The following is a 17,930-nucleotide window of genomic DNA, read 5'->3' on the forward strand; positions in this document are numbered from 1 at the left end:
GGAACAGGTGTGCCAAGTGTGATGAAGAACGGTTAAGACGTTTCGGAGTTATGGCCTCCCCACCAATTAGGGACTCTCCCCCACCTATTAGGAAAGCTCCCTCCCCCTTTTTGCTGACACCCAGTGCAGATTTTCTTATGTCAAGGTCAAGGAACATGTGTGCCAAATTTGATGAAGAACGGTCAAGACCTTTCGTAGTTAAGGGTTCTTCCCCCATGTTATGAACCCCCCCTCTTATGTCAGTGCCCCCCAGTGCTGATTCTCTTATATCAAGAAACATGTGTGCCAAGTTTGGTGGAATCGGTCAAGGCGTTCTGGAGTTATGGTGGAACATACAAGCATACAAACATAGTCACGCTCACTTTTATATATATAGATAAAAGATAAATAAATAAATAAATAAAGAGTAGTTATACAAAAATAATATCGTCGCATGGGGAAGTGAGTGACATGTATACAGGGAACAGTAGAATTGGGAGAATAACAAAATTAGGTATTAACTGGAGTACTTAATATAATGGAGCAACAGTAGTTGAGTTAGTAAAACATTCGGGTACCAACCGAAAGAGCGTGAAGCCGAACACTGCACAACTTGATATATTTTAGGTCTTTATCGAAATTTTATAGTTCATATAATTAATCATTCTTCGCATCAGGCGTTTCCCCGCTTTCCAGAAAGTAAAATTAATTTTAAATGTAAATCAACTTAATTAGCCCTCAGTGAGAGAGTAGAAACAGAGAGTCAACGGCGATGACTCGAAGATTCACTATTCATGGAAATCCGAAACGTCGAAACGAAAGTAAAAACAAGTTAGATTCAAACTACTCGGTCGGTGATGTCTACAGTTGACGGAGGAAGAGGCACAATTTGTATGTCTAAAAATAACCCAAAACCAGATACGTCACTACATTAATAAGGGGGGTTGCGCAGTCTCCTTTTGTCCAGCGCCTCTATGGTTCAAAGGTACACGGGTACCAGCAAGCCACACGCCCTGGCGGCGACGTTCTGAAAACTAAAACCAGAATTGTGTGTGACCCATGATTGTGGACTGACTGCACATATATATGTTTTTTGATGATATCAAAAAATTGTTATGTCAAAATTGCTTGGCTGTGTTGCAATTTTTAAGGAACCCATATTTTTGTAAGTACCTTACTGCCTTATTTATACGGTCAAATAAACATTGGCATCACTACGGATCCCTCCTGGCTTGTCTTTTCCATCATTTTCGAAAGAAATTAATCTAAGTATAATGCTTAACTATTGAAACTATGTAAAGATTTATAACTGACGCAAAGCAGCAAAAGAAACATTCAAAACTATTCTCGGATACGAGAGTCGTTGATTTTGCTCCATCACGTCACATGCATCACAAATATTCCTTCCGTGCAAGACAACAGTTCCGAACAAATTCTTGAAGTACCTATACAGATACCACCTGGCAAAAGGAAAGGACGACCGCTCACTTTTCTTTGACGTTTCACTTTCAGGACATTAATTTGGACTAGATTCAATGTTTAAAGATTAATTCGGTTGAGGAAAAGGGGTGGTTTTATATTTTGACAAATTGGTTTACTTTCAGGACATCAAATTGCACTAGGTTAAATATCCAAACCATAACATCGGTTAAAGAAAAGGGGTGGTTATACACTGTGGCGTACTTCCCAAGCACAGATGTCGAATTGGTATAGGTTTTTGAACGTCGCAAAGAATCTCCGACCTGTTGAAACGGGGAGTCTATGTCACTTTTGTCTTTTGTGCAAAAAACACGTTCAAACTTCGATGACACCTTTCCCAACCAATCAGGTTGCGAGGATTTCTAGTTGAACAATGCTTCATTATTTTTAGTTTTTCAATAGTGTATACTTACGAAGTAATAGCGTTCTTCATTCGGGCCAACTCTTAGAAGTTGTTTCGTTCGATTGGTGCAAAAATATTTAAAATCGATCGGGAAACCACTAAACCAAAACCTGACCGCTTTTCGAGAAAGGTTTTTTTTTTGGATTGACACCCTATCTAGCCAAACCCTGCCGTAAGAGGTAGTGGTACGTCAAAAATAGTCAGAGCATTCTCCTGAAGCACGCAAACCCGCATCCGTAAGGTACACTACTGTATTTCGCAATGCATACGTTACTCGTCTCTCACATAATCTATTAAGTCAGACGTCTTTTAGGTAGAGATGGTCGGGTAGCGGAAAATTTACCCGAAACCCGCACCCGTACCCGTACCCGCCGGGTACGGGTCGGGTTCGGGTATTGAAAAAAAATAATTTGCGGGTTCGGGTCGGGTACGGGTTTGGTTTTGAAACCGGGTACGGGTCGGGTCGGGTCTATTGACCTCATTTAACACTGAAGATTGTCGGGTATCCGGACCCGTACCCGTGCCCGACGGGTTGCGGTCGGGTTCGGGTATCAAAAAAAATAAACTTGCGGGTTCGGGTCGGGCACGGGTTTTTATTTTTTTTCCTAATCGGGTACGGGTCGGGTTCGGGTATTCAAATTTTCATACCCGACCATCTCTACTTTTAGGTAATGATGTTATTCTATCAAAATCGACAAGAACTCATAACAAAAACTAACATGGTGATTTAATGATTTGTTAATTTATGAGTTTATACTGTCATATTAGGAAAAGATGTTGATTTACGAAAAAGTTTATTGTTTGGAATTATGATTCAATATGATGCATCTTCGGACTCGTTGGGATCAATATCGCTGTTATTAAAGATGCGCATATTGAACATTTCCATATTCATATATTCTACCAAGTCAAACTCAAGTTCATTACGTAAGTTGGCATAAAGTTCCGCCCGTCATGGTTTGAAGAGATGTGTATGCAGCCAGCCATTCAGGATATTGAAAGGTGAAAAGGAAGGTAAAAATAAATTGACTTTGCTCCATAACAACACCACACCTTGTCTAGACAGGGTGAATCCCGGTGTGTATGCAGAACGCGCTGTATGCTGTTTTTCGCTTCCCAGTAAGTTCTTGGCACTCTACCACGGAAACGAAGCAGAAATCGGAACTTCCCCCGGAGTGCAGTTTACCAGCGAGTGTCGTTCGGTGAAGATTTACTGTCAGTCTAAACGCTATTAAACCATAAAACAAACAGCTATAATGGATTGATGATCGTTCAAATTTCTACATGGCTGCCAATGTTTTCACACACTGTCATAGGGGCTGTGTGCTTCGTGAAAGCCCAGAACCAGCAGGATGAGTTATCATATTGCACAAAAGGTAATCGGTAGAAAAATACACAACTCAATGCCAACCGCCACAAGGTGCACAGCAGAGTGCGTGAAGCTGCTGTTTTACTGTTCGATTCAATCAACGAACTACCATTATGAAGTGGTTTGGACATTCTCTGGTACGCATCTGTGATTTCTACTAAGTACATAAATCACCTCAGTTTATTTTTCTTTCTGTCTGGAGCAACCCACATACCTACTGTAGAGAAAGCATTAAGCGATGAGTGATTTGCGTTGTATTTCCGTGGTATGATTTGTGGGCATTAATTTTGTTTGTACCTAATCCTGGCGGTGGTCAAACAGCTCGGGCAAGACTCGCATAACCTTGCGGTGCATTAAAGCGTCACCAGCCACTGTCTCTGCCACTGCTGAGAAAATTTCGAAACATGTTCAATATGTTCTGCATGCGTTGGCTGGTCGCATTAATCTCACATGGCGACCATGAGGTCGCTTTGTTATATGTTCATTCTAGATCTTTTGCTAAGTAGCGATTCAATTCGGCTAAAAAGTTTCCAAAAAAAGCTTAGGGATTGCTAGTGCTTCTCAGATAATAAAAAATTATTCATAAATGTAAAATAAATTATTTGTACCGCACTTTTGGCACATGGCGACCATGCAGTTGGTTTTTGTTATTTATTTACAAAAAAAAAACCTAAAGGGTTAACAGTTCTGCTAAGTTAATAAATTATTCAGAAATGCAAAACAAATTATCACCAGCAACCAGTGGCTGAAATCGGTTAAGTGCATAAGAAAATAAACCCTCCCGTTTCGTTTTAGTTTTGATTTATTATGTTTCTTGTTTTCCCTCGTGGGTACCTTTCTCTTTCGGGTACACATGAAGTGCGTATAGTGGCAATTAAAATGCTCAATCGAAATCAGCTACCGTGGCTACGAGACGACGCGGCGAAGTGAATGCTAGACTTACTTGCATATGCTAATGTCGAGCCAACTTTGTCTGATCTGTTTTAACAACGTACCGATTAAAGCAGAAGACAAAAAAGAAAACTTGCAACAAATTAATACATTGCACTCGTAAATCGGTCACAGGTCTCAAAAGACGAAAATAATTAGCCAAGCTGCACTGCACGCAGTTGCATCGGGATTCGTGCATGTGAAAGACAACAACAACAACAACAACACGCCGCCGCCGCGCCGGTATCGATGACCTTGCGCACAGTGAAATGCTGCAGTCGGCGCGGGGACAGTCGTCCCGGCAAGGCTGGGAACGCGGCAACAACGATTGTAGTACAGGCGGACAGGCGAAAGATCGCGATTTCGCTTGTTGGCCATAGTTCGGCTGGGTGCAGTCTCGAGACCGCGTAACAGCTTTCACTATCACTCAACTTAAGCGGCAACTTTGCCTGCTATGGTTGTAAACAAAAACAAACGCCGGAACAAGATTCATCTGCAGTTGGACGACGGACAACGCTCATTCGCTCAGCTGTTGTGGCAAATGACGGTTTCTTTTATTGCTGCGAAGTTGGTGCTTTAAGCTTTAAAGTACTAATTTTCGTTCGTCAGCAAAAGTGAAGTAATGGAACACAATTAAAAAAAAGTAAACAAATACGAAATGGTAGATGCTCATTTTTTTACCCAACATCTAGTTCTTTCACGGATTGGCGAAAACGTCCGCAAAATATATGATCCGATGCAGGTGACATTCAACAAACTTTAATTATGTCCTAATGTCCTACAAGCAGTGCACTAAAGTTCTTTTCACGTGGCAAAAAAACGCCGTAGGATGAGATGGTGTTCGGTTAGAGATTGCAATAAAAACCACGTAAATCGAGCAAATCATCTAAAACCGTGCACTCGCTCACTCTTTCTCTCTCTCACCGCAGTGCAAAAATGAGTCGCGCGCAGAATCGTCTGCCGTTTTTGTGTTTTGTAAACAACTGACTCATGCAACATTCGCGAAAGCAATTCGATCGTTGATCCTTTCATACTTCTGAATGAACGAACGAACGCACGCGAGAAATGAATTTTTACTGCTTGTTTACTAACGATTCATACTTTTAGTGTTTACGAATGCCAAATTTAGATCTCCCGCTCCTCAGTTGAAGAAATTCCATTCTGAGAACACTTTGACTTAGTTCCAAACGAATATTTCTGTTCAAGGTCACCCGTCAAATCGAAAATTGTCTGCTTAAGGCTTGGTATTTCTGGTCACGGTACTTTGAAAAGCATCTAAATAAAATGGTTTTTTTTATTGGGCTCAATTTTCGATTTCTCCGCAAAAAAAAACAGTTATAGTACCAAACTAAATAAAACTATTACAAAAGCATGTTTAGTTTTTGAAGGGATCCTTAACATATAGATACAGTGGGTAAAAACGTGATTGTGCCTAAACAACATCGGACTAATAGCGTCAAAAATACCGCCGTTTGCTCGATAATCATTGCAACGGAGGTGATGCGACGCAAATAGTGGAATGGAAGAAATGAAAAACACGCAACGTTTAAATTAACCAATTGAATTGAATTTGAATTCAATTGTTGTTTTCATTCAACGATAATTCGATGGATAAAATTCATTCAATAGCACGACAGTAATAAGCACAGGACTGTCCAAGATGGGTGGACAGTGGAACACGAGTCGTTTAACGACCGACAGCTGTTGACTGGTTTTTGACCCGTACGTGGATTTTTCGCGATGTAACGGTACATTTTAACGTTCGTTCTTCTTTTGTTATTTGTTGTCCGAAAGTTGCATTTGCCATGTCATTTAGTTCAAATGGAAAATTTGATTATTGCGTGGAACGAAAAAAAAGTATGGTGACCGTAGACGGCTCCCTTGTGGTATGTCGGTGACATAATATGGGTTAATTTTAACCGAAAAATTGTTTTAAAATTGCAGCCCGTATGAATGCTATTCTATTCGGTCGAGCTAATAACGTTTCGCCGATTCTTATTTTTGCTATTGCATTTATTATTTCAATAGTTACATTAAAACGTATGACTCTTCATTTTGAAGAAAGGCACTCTGTGCCTATGAGGACACGTTCAAACACGCTTCATTGATTTCTGGCCTTTTAAAAGCAGATTTTATGCCCAAAATAATAGTTATGTTCATTAAACTGTATCAAATATCAATGACGCGTGTTTGAACCTCAATGCCAATATAAAAAAAACTTGCTGATTACCCGATCTTACTCCGGCAGCATTATCTTTTAGACACTTGTGTATCTGTCATTGTAACGAAAATTCTCAGTGCAAGAAGCAAAACCCTTTTTCTTCATTTGAATGTGTCTACCCTTTGCCAGCTACCCTCCCTGTTGTCCCCCAACCACTTGTAAATCTGTCTTATTTTCGGTAACCTATATAAAGTAAGACAAAGTCTTTTTTACGTGTTTAGACCTCACCCTTGTCAATGGACACCCTGTTCCCCCTTTCAGAAATCACATCTTGTCGTCTAACCACTGGTGCAACGACAATCGTTCCAAATGCAAGAGAGACGTTCCCCTTATCCCATTTGAACCTTCCTTCCCCTCGAAGAGACCGTCTCTCCCTTTTGTTAACCCCTCTGCGCTGAATCATTTATGTCAAGGATTGTGTGACAAGGTTGATGAAGAATCATCCAGGCGTTATGGCGCTTGGATGGCGTTATGGCGCCTGGATGGCGTTATGGCGTCTGGATGGCGTTATGGCGTTATTTACTCACGTTTCTCGTACCCCTGATGACTACCTTCCAGTGAAACAAAGCCTTTGCCTTCCTTCCGGAGAAACAAAGCCCTTTCTTCATATGTCGCTCCTCTGCCTCTCCTCTCTAACCCCTCCCCGTAACGCCATCACCTGCTTATCTCCCAGTCACTTGCGCAACTGCAATCGAGCTGAATGCAAGAGAAACCCAGCCCCTTTCACTTACCTGACCCTCTCTCCCTTGTTGGGAGCCTTTCCTTTCTTTTTCACAATCCCAAGAAGGTGTTGATTTCCCTATGCCAAGAAACTTCTTCTGCTTCTTCCCCCTGCAGAGAGCCGGGGTAGCTTGTGCCGTATCAAGAATTCCTTTCCACTGTACTCGGTCCTGGGTTACTCGTCGCCAATTCGTTGAGCGTCTCGACACACGCAAGTCTGGTTCAATCTAGTCGAGCCATCTAGCACGTTGGGCCCCTCTATTCATGGTGCCGGTGGGGGTCTTGAAGAGAACGGTTTTCACTGTACAGTCATCCGGTAACCTTGCCACGTGGCCGAAGTTCCCAACTTTCGCCAGGTGTACGATCGGACTAGCGATTTGTACATCATCAGGTTTGGGCGGCGGAGTATGCTCCTTGATCGAAGCGTCTAGCGGAGGGAAAAGTATGCTCGATTTCCAGCTTAAATGCGTCGTCCAATCTCCTTACTCGTATTCGTACAGCAATCTATCTTTTTGTAGATGGCACAACCCACACATTTATAAGTCACTATGTCAAGGAAAATGTGTGCCAAGTTTGATGAAGAACGGTCAAGATGTTTTGGAGTTATGCCGGAGCAGGGAGCATACACGCAAACTCACGTTCTCTGTTGTATATAGATATAGGCAACAACAGTCTTAAAATTGATACCGTGGAGTTAACTCATGTAGCAAGATGTATCGGGTTGGCCATCCCGGAGTCAACCCTGTAGGGCCAGAGAGGTCAATCAAGGATCTAAGGTAAAATATAACAATACGGGTATTAAAGTTCTTGTAAGTGGTTCAGCGGGTCATTTTTTGACATTTCCAATTGTGATCAAGTGATCCACTCTACAGTAGGTTTTTATAATCTCCTTAAGAATCAGGCTATAACCTCAAATAGCTCTATTACGCTCTGCTGAAAGCAGCAATAAAACCGACTATGTTTTTTGCTGCTTGACAGCCATTGCCATAACCTAATGAAGCTTCTCGCTTTGTTCAACAAAGTTATAAAGCATAAAACTTGTTACTTGGCTTAGAAACTAAATTAGTCGCCAGCTTCGTTAACTTGAAAATATATTGCCGTGAGAAGAAATTTTCAAGTTTTACTGTCAGATCATCTTGATTGATTTGATTTTTATAACGACCATAATAAAATATTCGATAAAATAAATGTTCAGCAGTTTCCGTAGTTGTGCAACATATGCGCATTAAATTTTACCATGTGTGATATGACGATATCACTATTCTTTACTATTTCCTTTCGTAGCTTTCTTTTAGCAGATTATTAGTCAACGGTTTTTTGTCGTTCTAACCACAGCAACATCTATCATTTTTAAGCGCTATTTGAGTAGGGGTTAACGAAGCGCACGCGCTGTTTCCATTTAGGGATGTAAAGCCATAAATTAAACCCATGCGCAAAAGCATAGGGGTTTAATTATAGTAGCAGTAGGGGAATAATGTATATTCACCCCAATAGAATGTTTAGGCAACTAGGGTGGAACCCTAGTAGAAAACCGTTAGACCGTTAGATTAGAAATGTTACTAGGGGAGAACCCCTACAAAGAGGGCTACGAAAGGGAAGCACAGTGGAAAATTAAATAAATAGACTGTCTTGCCTTCGGGACAGTGTCAGTATTTCAAAAGTAGTCAATGTTACTACATCGTAGAAAATATCACGCGCCACACATGCATATTGGTAGGGTTACGGACCCCGTGCGTCATAGGGTGTGTTGCTGCTTCGTCGTAATTGCCAATTCCCGTCCTATCCAACACAAATTATTAAAAATCTCAGCATTTTTATGACACATTTTTATGACACACAATGCAAAACTAGTTATTCCCTAATATTTTAGTTTGTTGTCTATCATACGCGATCAATCAAATCGGATGAGATCTATTCAAATGCATTTTATCATTAAAGAAGTCCTACCAGCCAAATTTCCAACGTTATTTCATACGACGAAGAAGAAAATGTCGACTAATCGTTTTAATTTCCGTCATTCATAAATGAAAATAACTCACGCAAGGCATTGTCGTTATTATACAGCCAGGAAAACTTGCCTGACCTGCAGAAATTTTGCAGAATAACATTTGTCATGCCGTTCTACATAAATACATGCGCGTTAGCTTCGTAAACATTGTTGTGATTTTTAGTTCAGACGATGAAAAATTTTGATGGACGGATTTTAAAACTGTACGACGAATTTAAGAAATAAAGTCAGTTGCGTAATTTCAATAATATGCTTTAATAATCGCTTTTCGGCGATTTCAAAATTCACGGCACGGAAGATAGTGTAAAGAACCAGTTTTAAGCAGTCTAGGCGGGTCACTGATTGTTTTACCTTATTACAAGCGATGGATTGACTAAGTGGGGGATATCAGCATATCAATCTTCTTGCTATCTTTAGTTCTTCAAGCTGTTACCATTGAAAGACACTATTATTGAGCTAAACTTTTGATTTTTCGCTTTAAAAGTTGGAGCGGTGGAACAAATTTTGATCATACCGAACATATTTTCACCCGCAAAGTGCTTTTTTAAGCAATCCTGGAATCTAAATTTTTTTACGTCCCCATAAAAAATCCCTCGAACTTCCCCCCCTATTTACTAAGTTCGCGTTCCTATCCGCGACCTAGTAATCGGCATCTGATGCGTAGTCGGCATAGCGTATCGGCATAGATGCGTAAAATGCCATCTGTCTAAATTGTTTATCGGGGCATACACTCACCGCACCGTTCGGCAAACGGTATTCGTCGTCTCTTTTATTCTCTGGTGTTCTTATGGGAAACTGCGAGTTTGACGTCTCACTCGCTGTTCATAAGGATGGTGGGAGAACAAAAGAGGTAAACATATAGCAGTACAAACGATCCGGCTCAGAACAGTGTTGTCAAAGCAAATAACATTGAAACACATCGTTGCTTTATTAAATCACTGAGAAAATCCTCGAAAATTGTTGAAAAAGCTGTCTTTTGTGTTGTTTTTAATAAAGAAAAATTAATTATGAACATACATTTCTCTTGAAAGTATTGAACCACGTTTTCACCATAGGAGGTTTCAGTTAATTTCAAACCTATAATTCTTATTTCCAGAACCGAAACAGTGTCTTGGCAACACGATAGTTCATCAGTTGTGCTGCAGCTGCTGCTACTGGTGAACAGGTTCCTTCAATTCAGAATTTGTTTTCAGTTTTGTTAGAAAATAATAAAACTTTCGGCTAGTGACAAAGCCTTAGATAATAGAAAAAAAGAGCGTGAATAATATGGTATGTGACAATTGAGTGCTAGACTTTTAGAGTAGTTGTAATCAGTGCTGAAAATGTGATGGATTCGTTAGTAGCGAGGTGGCGATTGCCTTCAGCAGCTGAAAAATGTACGTTTTTGGGCAACAATTTTTAATTCATCATATTTCTTGTCGGAAACCCAATAAATTGTGTTTGTGCGAATCAAATGTATGGTTAAGTGATTTGTGAAGATGATCATATCAAAAGATTTTGAAAATATGAATAAAAAAGTACATTTTCGGCACATTTATGTTCAACTGATTAAAATAGGTAACACTGCTTAACTCGTTCCTTACCCTAAGTGCGTTTTAGTCAAATCAGCACAAGAACTTTTGGAGTATTCATTAAATCCATCCAACAAATAATGAATATTAGAATATCACGACGGGAATTAGAAATAAACTCTACGTAAACACGATCCATACTTTATTGCGAGTTTTTATAAGAATTAATCCGGAAGTACTCAAGTTTTTTTACACCAGATAAATCTAATACATCTTGCCTGTACATGTATACCCATTTAGCCCGAAAAAATATTTCGGAACTTACACATTTCTCAGTGGAACAATTTTGTATACTCCAGCGGGAGTTCGTCATACGAAAATTCACTTCGTCATAAGCAAGATTTCTTTCGTTTATCATGGACAGACAGCAATTATTTACAAAAATCTATACATGTATTCTTTGTGCCGTATGCAAAAGCTACCCAACTACTATAAAAAAAAGTGGCAATAGCTTGAATCACAGCTCAAAATTTCAAGTAGTTACTTCGAGCGATCAGCAGATTCTCTTCGTCATAGTCAAAACTGGTAGAAAAACCAAGAGGACTTCTATTTGTTGAGCAAGTAGTGAAAAATAGTAATTTTCCAGCATATATTTTTCCTTGATAGCGAAGAGAAAATCCATAAATATCAATACCAGGTTAGTTTAAATGTTTCGCATCAAAATTGGTTATAATGCTGGTTTCTTGTCTATATGTCTGGAAAGTAGACGAAAACCCACCGTAGACTTCGAAATATTATAATTTTTCAAACTATTTGTTTTAACACAATAGATATACTCAATTTTTAGTAAAATCGTTCTAGGTGTTTTATGTGTTTTCCGAAATGAAAGTAAGCTAAATTTTGGATTTGCCCCGTTTAAAATTAGACGTGGCCCTACCCGAAAAGTTATGAACTAAAAGAGAAATGGACTTGAGATAGAACCTTGTGGTACTTCATAGGAATTCTAAAGTAAACTATTCAAGTCGAGTTTTTCATTTTTCTACCATTTTTTAATTCGGATTTGAAAAGGAAACAACCCCAAAACTCAAACTAATTTTCTCTTCCATCATCGCAGCCAACGATTAAAATTCAAAACCACCTACCTTAGTATGTTGGGATGCGACAGTTTGTTTAGCAGTTGAACCTCTCGCAGCATGTTGGGTCTGTTCGCTCGCAGTTGGTTCATTTTCAGCACCATTACGTCACCGGTCGTACGGTGCGTCACCTGGAAGCAAATAAATAAGAATATTGAAAATTATTTTTCCGAATATGCTCACAGAATGAATTCATTAGTTTTGACAATCATACTTTCGTGGTGGTTAATTTTACACGCAATCATGTCTAGCGTAACGGAGAAAAACGAGCGAAAACGTGGGATGAACATAGGCTGTGGAGGTCACCGTTCGCTAGTGTGAATCGTCTTTGGGGGGTTAAGTCATTTTCAAAGTCTCCCATGAGCTGAGCCAAGCTTTCGAATGTTACCAGTTTGGCAGCTGACGCTGAATCAAATAATAGACCGACCGTAACAATGCTGATCATTTAACCATTTTAGTTTTGTTTCACATGCCTTAGTTTGAAAATTGTCGACTTATTAGCGAGTTAGATTACGCAAGCAACCAGTGTTAATTAATTGGACCGTTGGTTGTTGGAAAGCACACTCCATCCGATCACGCAAAGAAGACTGAAGTCATCATACTTCGGTTGGTATTTCGCTTATTCAAATCTGAAAAATGGCTGCAACAATTGCGAAATTATGCTGCTGAGCATATGCTGCTCGGCGGTGCATTTTAATTTTCCATTTCGTTTTTCTCATCACATCGGATGCTTTTTTCCGTTGTTTTTTGACTTTCTTCAACGCCGAAATTGTACGAATTCCGCAGATGGGCTCTGAGCTGATGTATGCGTACTCGGCAGGTAAAGGAAAATCAAGTAAAAGCATAATTTTACATAAGTACATGCATTCTCGTTATCGCCTGATAAGATAGGTGTAAGGCCCGTCACAGCAAGGGGAGAAATTAAGCAGCAATTAAATTGTTCGCAGTTTGAGACTGGGACAAACCCATGAACAACAGACGAGGTTAACTTTCCCTTTACGAAAAAAATAACATTTTCCCAACATAGTAAACTCTAATCGAAAATTTTTGTTGGGAAATGCAATAAACTGCAAACAATAAGATAAAAATTTATGAGTGCAAGATTGGATTCCTTTCTTTTGAATCATAGCAGGGCAACGAAGCCCTACACTAAAAATAAATTAACAAGGTAATTGGCTTCAGTATCGATTGCCCTTCTGGTGCACAATAGCTTTCCTAAATTCGTTCGTACGATGCTCTGGATTCCAACCAACAACACACTGCTTGCAATTATCTCCAGTTCATCGAAACAAGGCTAGCATAATTGGGCGTTTTAGGTGTGCAAACAGCGAGTGTCACCACGAAAATGCAAATCAGCCTGCCTGCATCAAAACTTCCAAGTAAGCGCGTCGCAACAGCACCAGCAGCGTAGGGAACAATTATTGCTATTGTTTAGAGCATGTTATTAATGGTATCGGACTACCCGACTACCAGCACTAATTGGTTTCGTTCGCTTCTTTGTCGATACTATTAGGATGATTAAAAGTTTCTACGACATAGTTGCAGCCAGTTTCGTAGTCCTACCAAGCGACAACCACACAATGACGACAATAAAAAAAAAACGAAATGCTCCCGCAGGGAGTCACGTTGCGTCGTGTGCCGTAAATCCAAAGGGGAATTGCTCCATCCGTCAGAAAGTGATGGTTCGATTGGATAATGCGTTGTTGCATTTTAACTGCTGCCCCTGTGAGTAGTAGCAAATTCTAGCAGTCGACTTGACACAGGTGACCAATTCGCCGGCGTGTAACGACCGATAAATCAATCGATTAAGTGTTTTATTTATGTGGTAGATGTGCTTTGCTTGAATAGAATTCGTTACAAACCTGTCGGTTTGTACTGTAGAGAGACATCGATATCTTTAAAGACCCTACGTTCGCAACAAATGATGTATTGCAGAGATTGAAATTCATCGAAGATCGAACAGTTTTAAATAGGAAATAAAAGTTTTCGAGCTGCATTGCGAAATAAAATGCTGTCTGTAGCCATTTTTAAACCACACTTGAAATAGTATTCACTCAACTACTGCACCAATCATACCAAGCTAGTGAGTATGTGAATACCAGACATACTACAAAAGGTGGGATACCCTACCTTTCTGAAGAATGTTTTAGTCTCGAAATGCGAGATAATCGCAGAATGGCGAATCTATCATATACTTATCATAAAATTATCAGCCGATTGGGTTGGAAATCAATGTTACTAATCGAGCGACAAGTATGCCTACTCTCACGTGAGCGAGTATAACAACCATAGCATCAAACGCTTACGCCACTGACGCAAGTGTACGGCAAACAACCACACATCTGCCTACACACTCGTAAATGCACAGCTTCGTACCGTTTTTCTGCATAGCCCACTCACGAGACATATCACTCGTGAGCAACCAGCTGCCCGTAAGGCGGCTTAGCGCGGCACACTGAGATACAGATTTTGCATTACTTTTACTTTTCTTCTTCATCTTACGCCCTCGATTCTACACACGGGCGGAAGAGCGAGGCCTCGTGGGTGATCGGTATCACCTGCTCGCGCTGCAATGACGAGCAAGAGCGACGACCTCGTCGCAGTGCATGAATAAATAAGAGCGAGAGTCCGAAAGGGATGCCTTTGCTGGTGTGTTTGTTAGAACGAGTACACGTGTGTGAAAAAATAAGACCACACGAATGTGGGATTCAAAACACTGTTGAAAACTCCGAATTTTTGGTTGCAACTGAATTTAAAATTAAGAGGGCATAAACGACTAAAAATTTTGAAAATATCATTATTTTTTATTTCATATTTTGATTCTGCAGTCTTTCCCGCTTATTTTGATACTAGTTTTGTAGCGATCTGACCACGGGAAGTGGCCGAAAAACGATCATACACATAGGCATTCCAGTGCGGCGTGGAACAACTGAACCGAGATGAACTGAACTGAGATGGCTGAACCGATTCGTCCGCTATTACTTTTGTTTGAAAGATATTATAGTGGAGAATATCACTATTGAATTGTTTCGTGGTCCTATTTTTCGTTTGAGCAAAAATGTGAAAACTACACGACACGATTTACTCCGGAACCACACAACCGACTTCAACGATCTTAGTACCAAATGAAAGCTCTTACTATTAGTTACATTAGTAACAACTTACTCAGCAATTTCATGAGAAAAGGAACTATCAAAATTTATAAGTGCATCTATTTTGTTCAAATTTTGTAAACTTATTTAATTTCCAAAAATTTTATGTAAACCAACACACAAGGTAACGTTAACCAATAGATGAATTATTTTCCGAAGACGTGTTCTATCTCAAATAGCGAGTAACACCGTATAACAAAGGTTCCTTACACCACTAGGTGGATTAAATCAGGTTTTTTATTCAGTTTTCTCTTTCTTTCTCTCCCGTTTTCTTTCTTTATTTTCTCTTTTTATATCGCGTTAACCCTCCTATTGTCATGTTTTTTGTTTCTTTTTTTACGCGTCAGTTTTTATTCTTTTCCCATGCGCGTTTGTCCAGATTTGTCGCGTTTTCCTTCGTACTCTCTTCCATAGTTTCTCTTTCTGACTTATTTTTTGTTTGTTTTTAGCTTCTTTATCTGAAGAGCAGCAGGAGACGGACTACCTCCAGATCCATCGGTAATTGTTCTGTGAATTGCTAAGAAAATTTACTAACATTTGCATAAGAAACTGTTTGCGTTGTTTGGATATCATGTGATGCGAACAAGGAAAATATATTCCAAAAAAATCCATGTGAACATAATTTTCTGACTTTTCTTAGGAATTTTTCACTATCACTCAACTTAAAATAGGGCACTAGACGAACCGCTGCTTTCCAAGAGATGGCGCCTTTTTAGTGGTAGTAAAATCGAAATTTCTCACTTATTTATGTTTACCTACCTAAAATTACTAATCACATTCTATTTGTGGTACAGTTACTCTGTTTTGCTTAATTTTTATAGCTTCTGCCTAATTTTGATAAAGAGCAAACTATATTTTCCTATACCTCTCCTTTGCAATATTTGAATATTTTTGCATCATTTCAATTCGAAGAAATTGAATTTCGTGACATGGACGCGATAAATAAAAACAATGTTTATCAACAATTTGTTGGTTAAGGTTCCAAACGTTTAACACCTTTAGCGATAAACACAAAAGGAACTGAAACAAAAAAAGCTGAACGAGAGAGTGCTGTTGCCACACCGAGTAAATTTATTTTTGCGCAGAATTGGGTTGTCTTCAATATGTACAATATGCGTTACCAAGTAACGACATCTGTTATATTCAACAGAGAAACATTGATGGTTTCAAGCATACTCTCGCGCATGGCGTATGATGAAACATTAGCGCTAACTTGTTTTTTATTTTCAGTAGCTAGAGGCGGTATCCTATTGTACTTAAAAATTAAAATCGAACTGGTTTAACGAACTGGAAATGTCTACAATGTAAATTGAGCGCTGCATGACGTGGGCGTTCGCGGTAGTCGACAGAAGCTTTAAACCATAGAGTCGCACCCGCCTTCCAACCCTCGAGACTAAACAGCTAGTGCGCAATATTTATACGCGGGAATCTGTCGCCAAACCCCAAAATCTGACCGCTACGATGCGCCCCGCTGTCCCCGCAGCCTGCAAAACATATATTTGCAACTGTAACGTAATACGGTAGAACAGTAGTGCCCAGGCATAGGTATGGTGCGGGCCAAATCAGACCGCCTCATGAATGCCGCGGGCCGCAGTGACTGCTGGACATTCCTTTCCTATAACAAAAAGTAAAAAATGCGGTAGCAAAAACCATTTTCTAGGAATCACTACAATATATAAACCGGAAAGCATTCAGATCCACTACATGCACGAGGAACTGCCTCCCCTGTGTCGTCAAAAAATTTACTCATAATGCCACTAACCCTCAAATCAGTAAGTGGAATGCATGAATCAGCTCGAAGGGTCGGCCCGCGGTCCAAAGCTTGACCATCACTGCGGTAGAATGACCAATAATATCAACGTTAAGACGTCGATTTGTGTTTCTCTCCCTAATGGATTTATAAAATTAACTATTTTTTTTATATTTTGCTCCTGCCCTTCTTCAGTGGTTCACTTCACCTTTTCTCACCCTTTCCCTGGTAAGCTTTATCTGAATTTCTTGTTGTTCAAGATGACTTTATACATTCTAGAACACTTCGATCGATCGATCATTAGCTATGTATTAACCCCCAAATAGAATTTTGAAAAATTACCATTCTATGAATTTGTATTCGAACAAACATCCAGCGTTTCACCTTAAAACTTACCAAGGCAATGAATCTAAATATAATCCCTTCAAATTAGACAAAGGATATATTTTTGAACATAGAAAAATACCACCCACTGCCACGGAAAAACCTTCTGCAAACAAAAATCAAATGGCACTAATACCTGCGGTTGAACTTGACCACTGCTACCTCCCGTTACCTGTCAGAGTCAGTGTCAGACAAATGACGCAGTCTAAACTTAGACCGTCCGTAGGGGTGCCAGAAAACACCATCCAGCACCGGTAATTAACGCTGGCAAAAGGGAGGAAGCGATTCTGTTTCTACCCCTACAACGAAACGATGGAACCATCCGGGGCGCACAGAACGGACGGATCCGTTTCACGCGCTATCAACAATGTCGGTCGGCGAAATTGACGGGAAATTAATCATAATGGATGCCATACTATCTATCGCGAAGTGCTCGCCGAAATAGATGTGGGCGCCAAGGTGAAGCGAAAAATAGAGGGGAAAACACAGATTCCTGTAACTGATAGTGGTTGGCGTAATTATCACCAGTTTAGACAGGTCGCCTCTGACTAAATAGCGGTAATTTGTTTATATTTCCTACGCTTTCTCATTTACTGAAAGTGAAATTAAAATTATAGTATCTGTTTTATCAGAAAGATCATATTTCAACAGTGTACGATTATTGTCTAAGTTTGAAAAAAATATGTGCCCTTTCTCCAATTAAAACGAATTTTCGGCATTATAACCGTGCCGAGCGCGAACGCCGAATTTGCTTTGACCAATCACCAAATTATCGTTAATTATGTGCTCCATACTATCCAAATGTAATATATTGGCTTGGCTTAACGTTATGGGTTACCCCAACAGAAGAAGCACTCTTATCAAAACCGATCTCAATCAGATCGTCGACGG

General features: G+C 39.8%; 1 protein-coding gene across 1 annotated transcript in view; it reads right to left on the reverse strand.

Moving 5' to 3' along the window:
• LOC128736089 (probable serine/threonine-protein kinase DDB_G0278665) overlaps nt 1–17,930 on the reverse strand; it is a 192,980-nt gene that overhangs the window by 54,953 nt on the left and 120,097 nt on the right. Inside the window, exon 3 of the mRNA XM_053830602.1 lies at nt 11,763–11,884. Within this exon, the coding sequence (XP_053686577.1) occupies nt 11,763–11,884 (122 nt within the window). The remainder of the gene's footprint in view (nt 1–11,762; nt 11,885–17,930) is intronic.

This window comes from Sabethes cyaneus, chromosome 1 (assembly GCF_943734655.1).
Source record: "Sabethes cyaneus chromosome 1, idSabCyanKW18_F2, whole genome shotgun sequence".
Taxonomy (NCBI): domain Eukaryota; kingdom Metazoa; phylum Arthropoda; class Insecta; order Diptera; family Culicidae; genus Sabethes; species Sabethes cyaneus.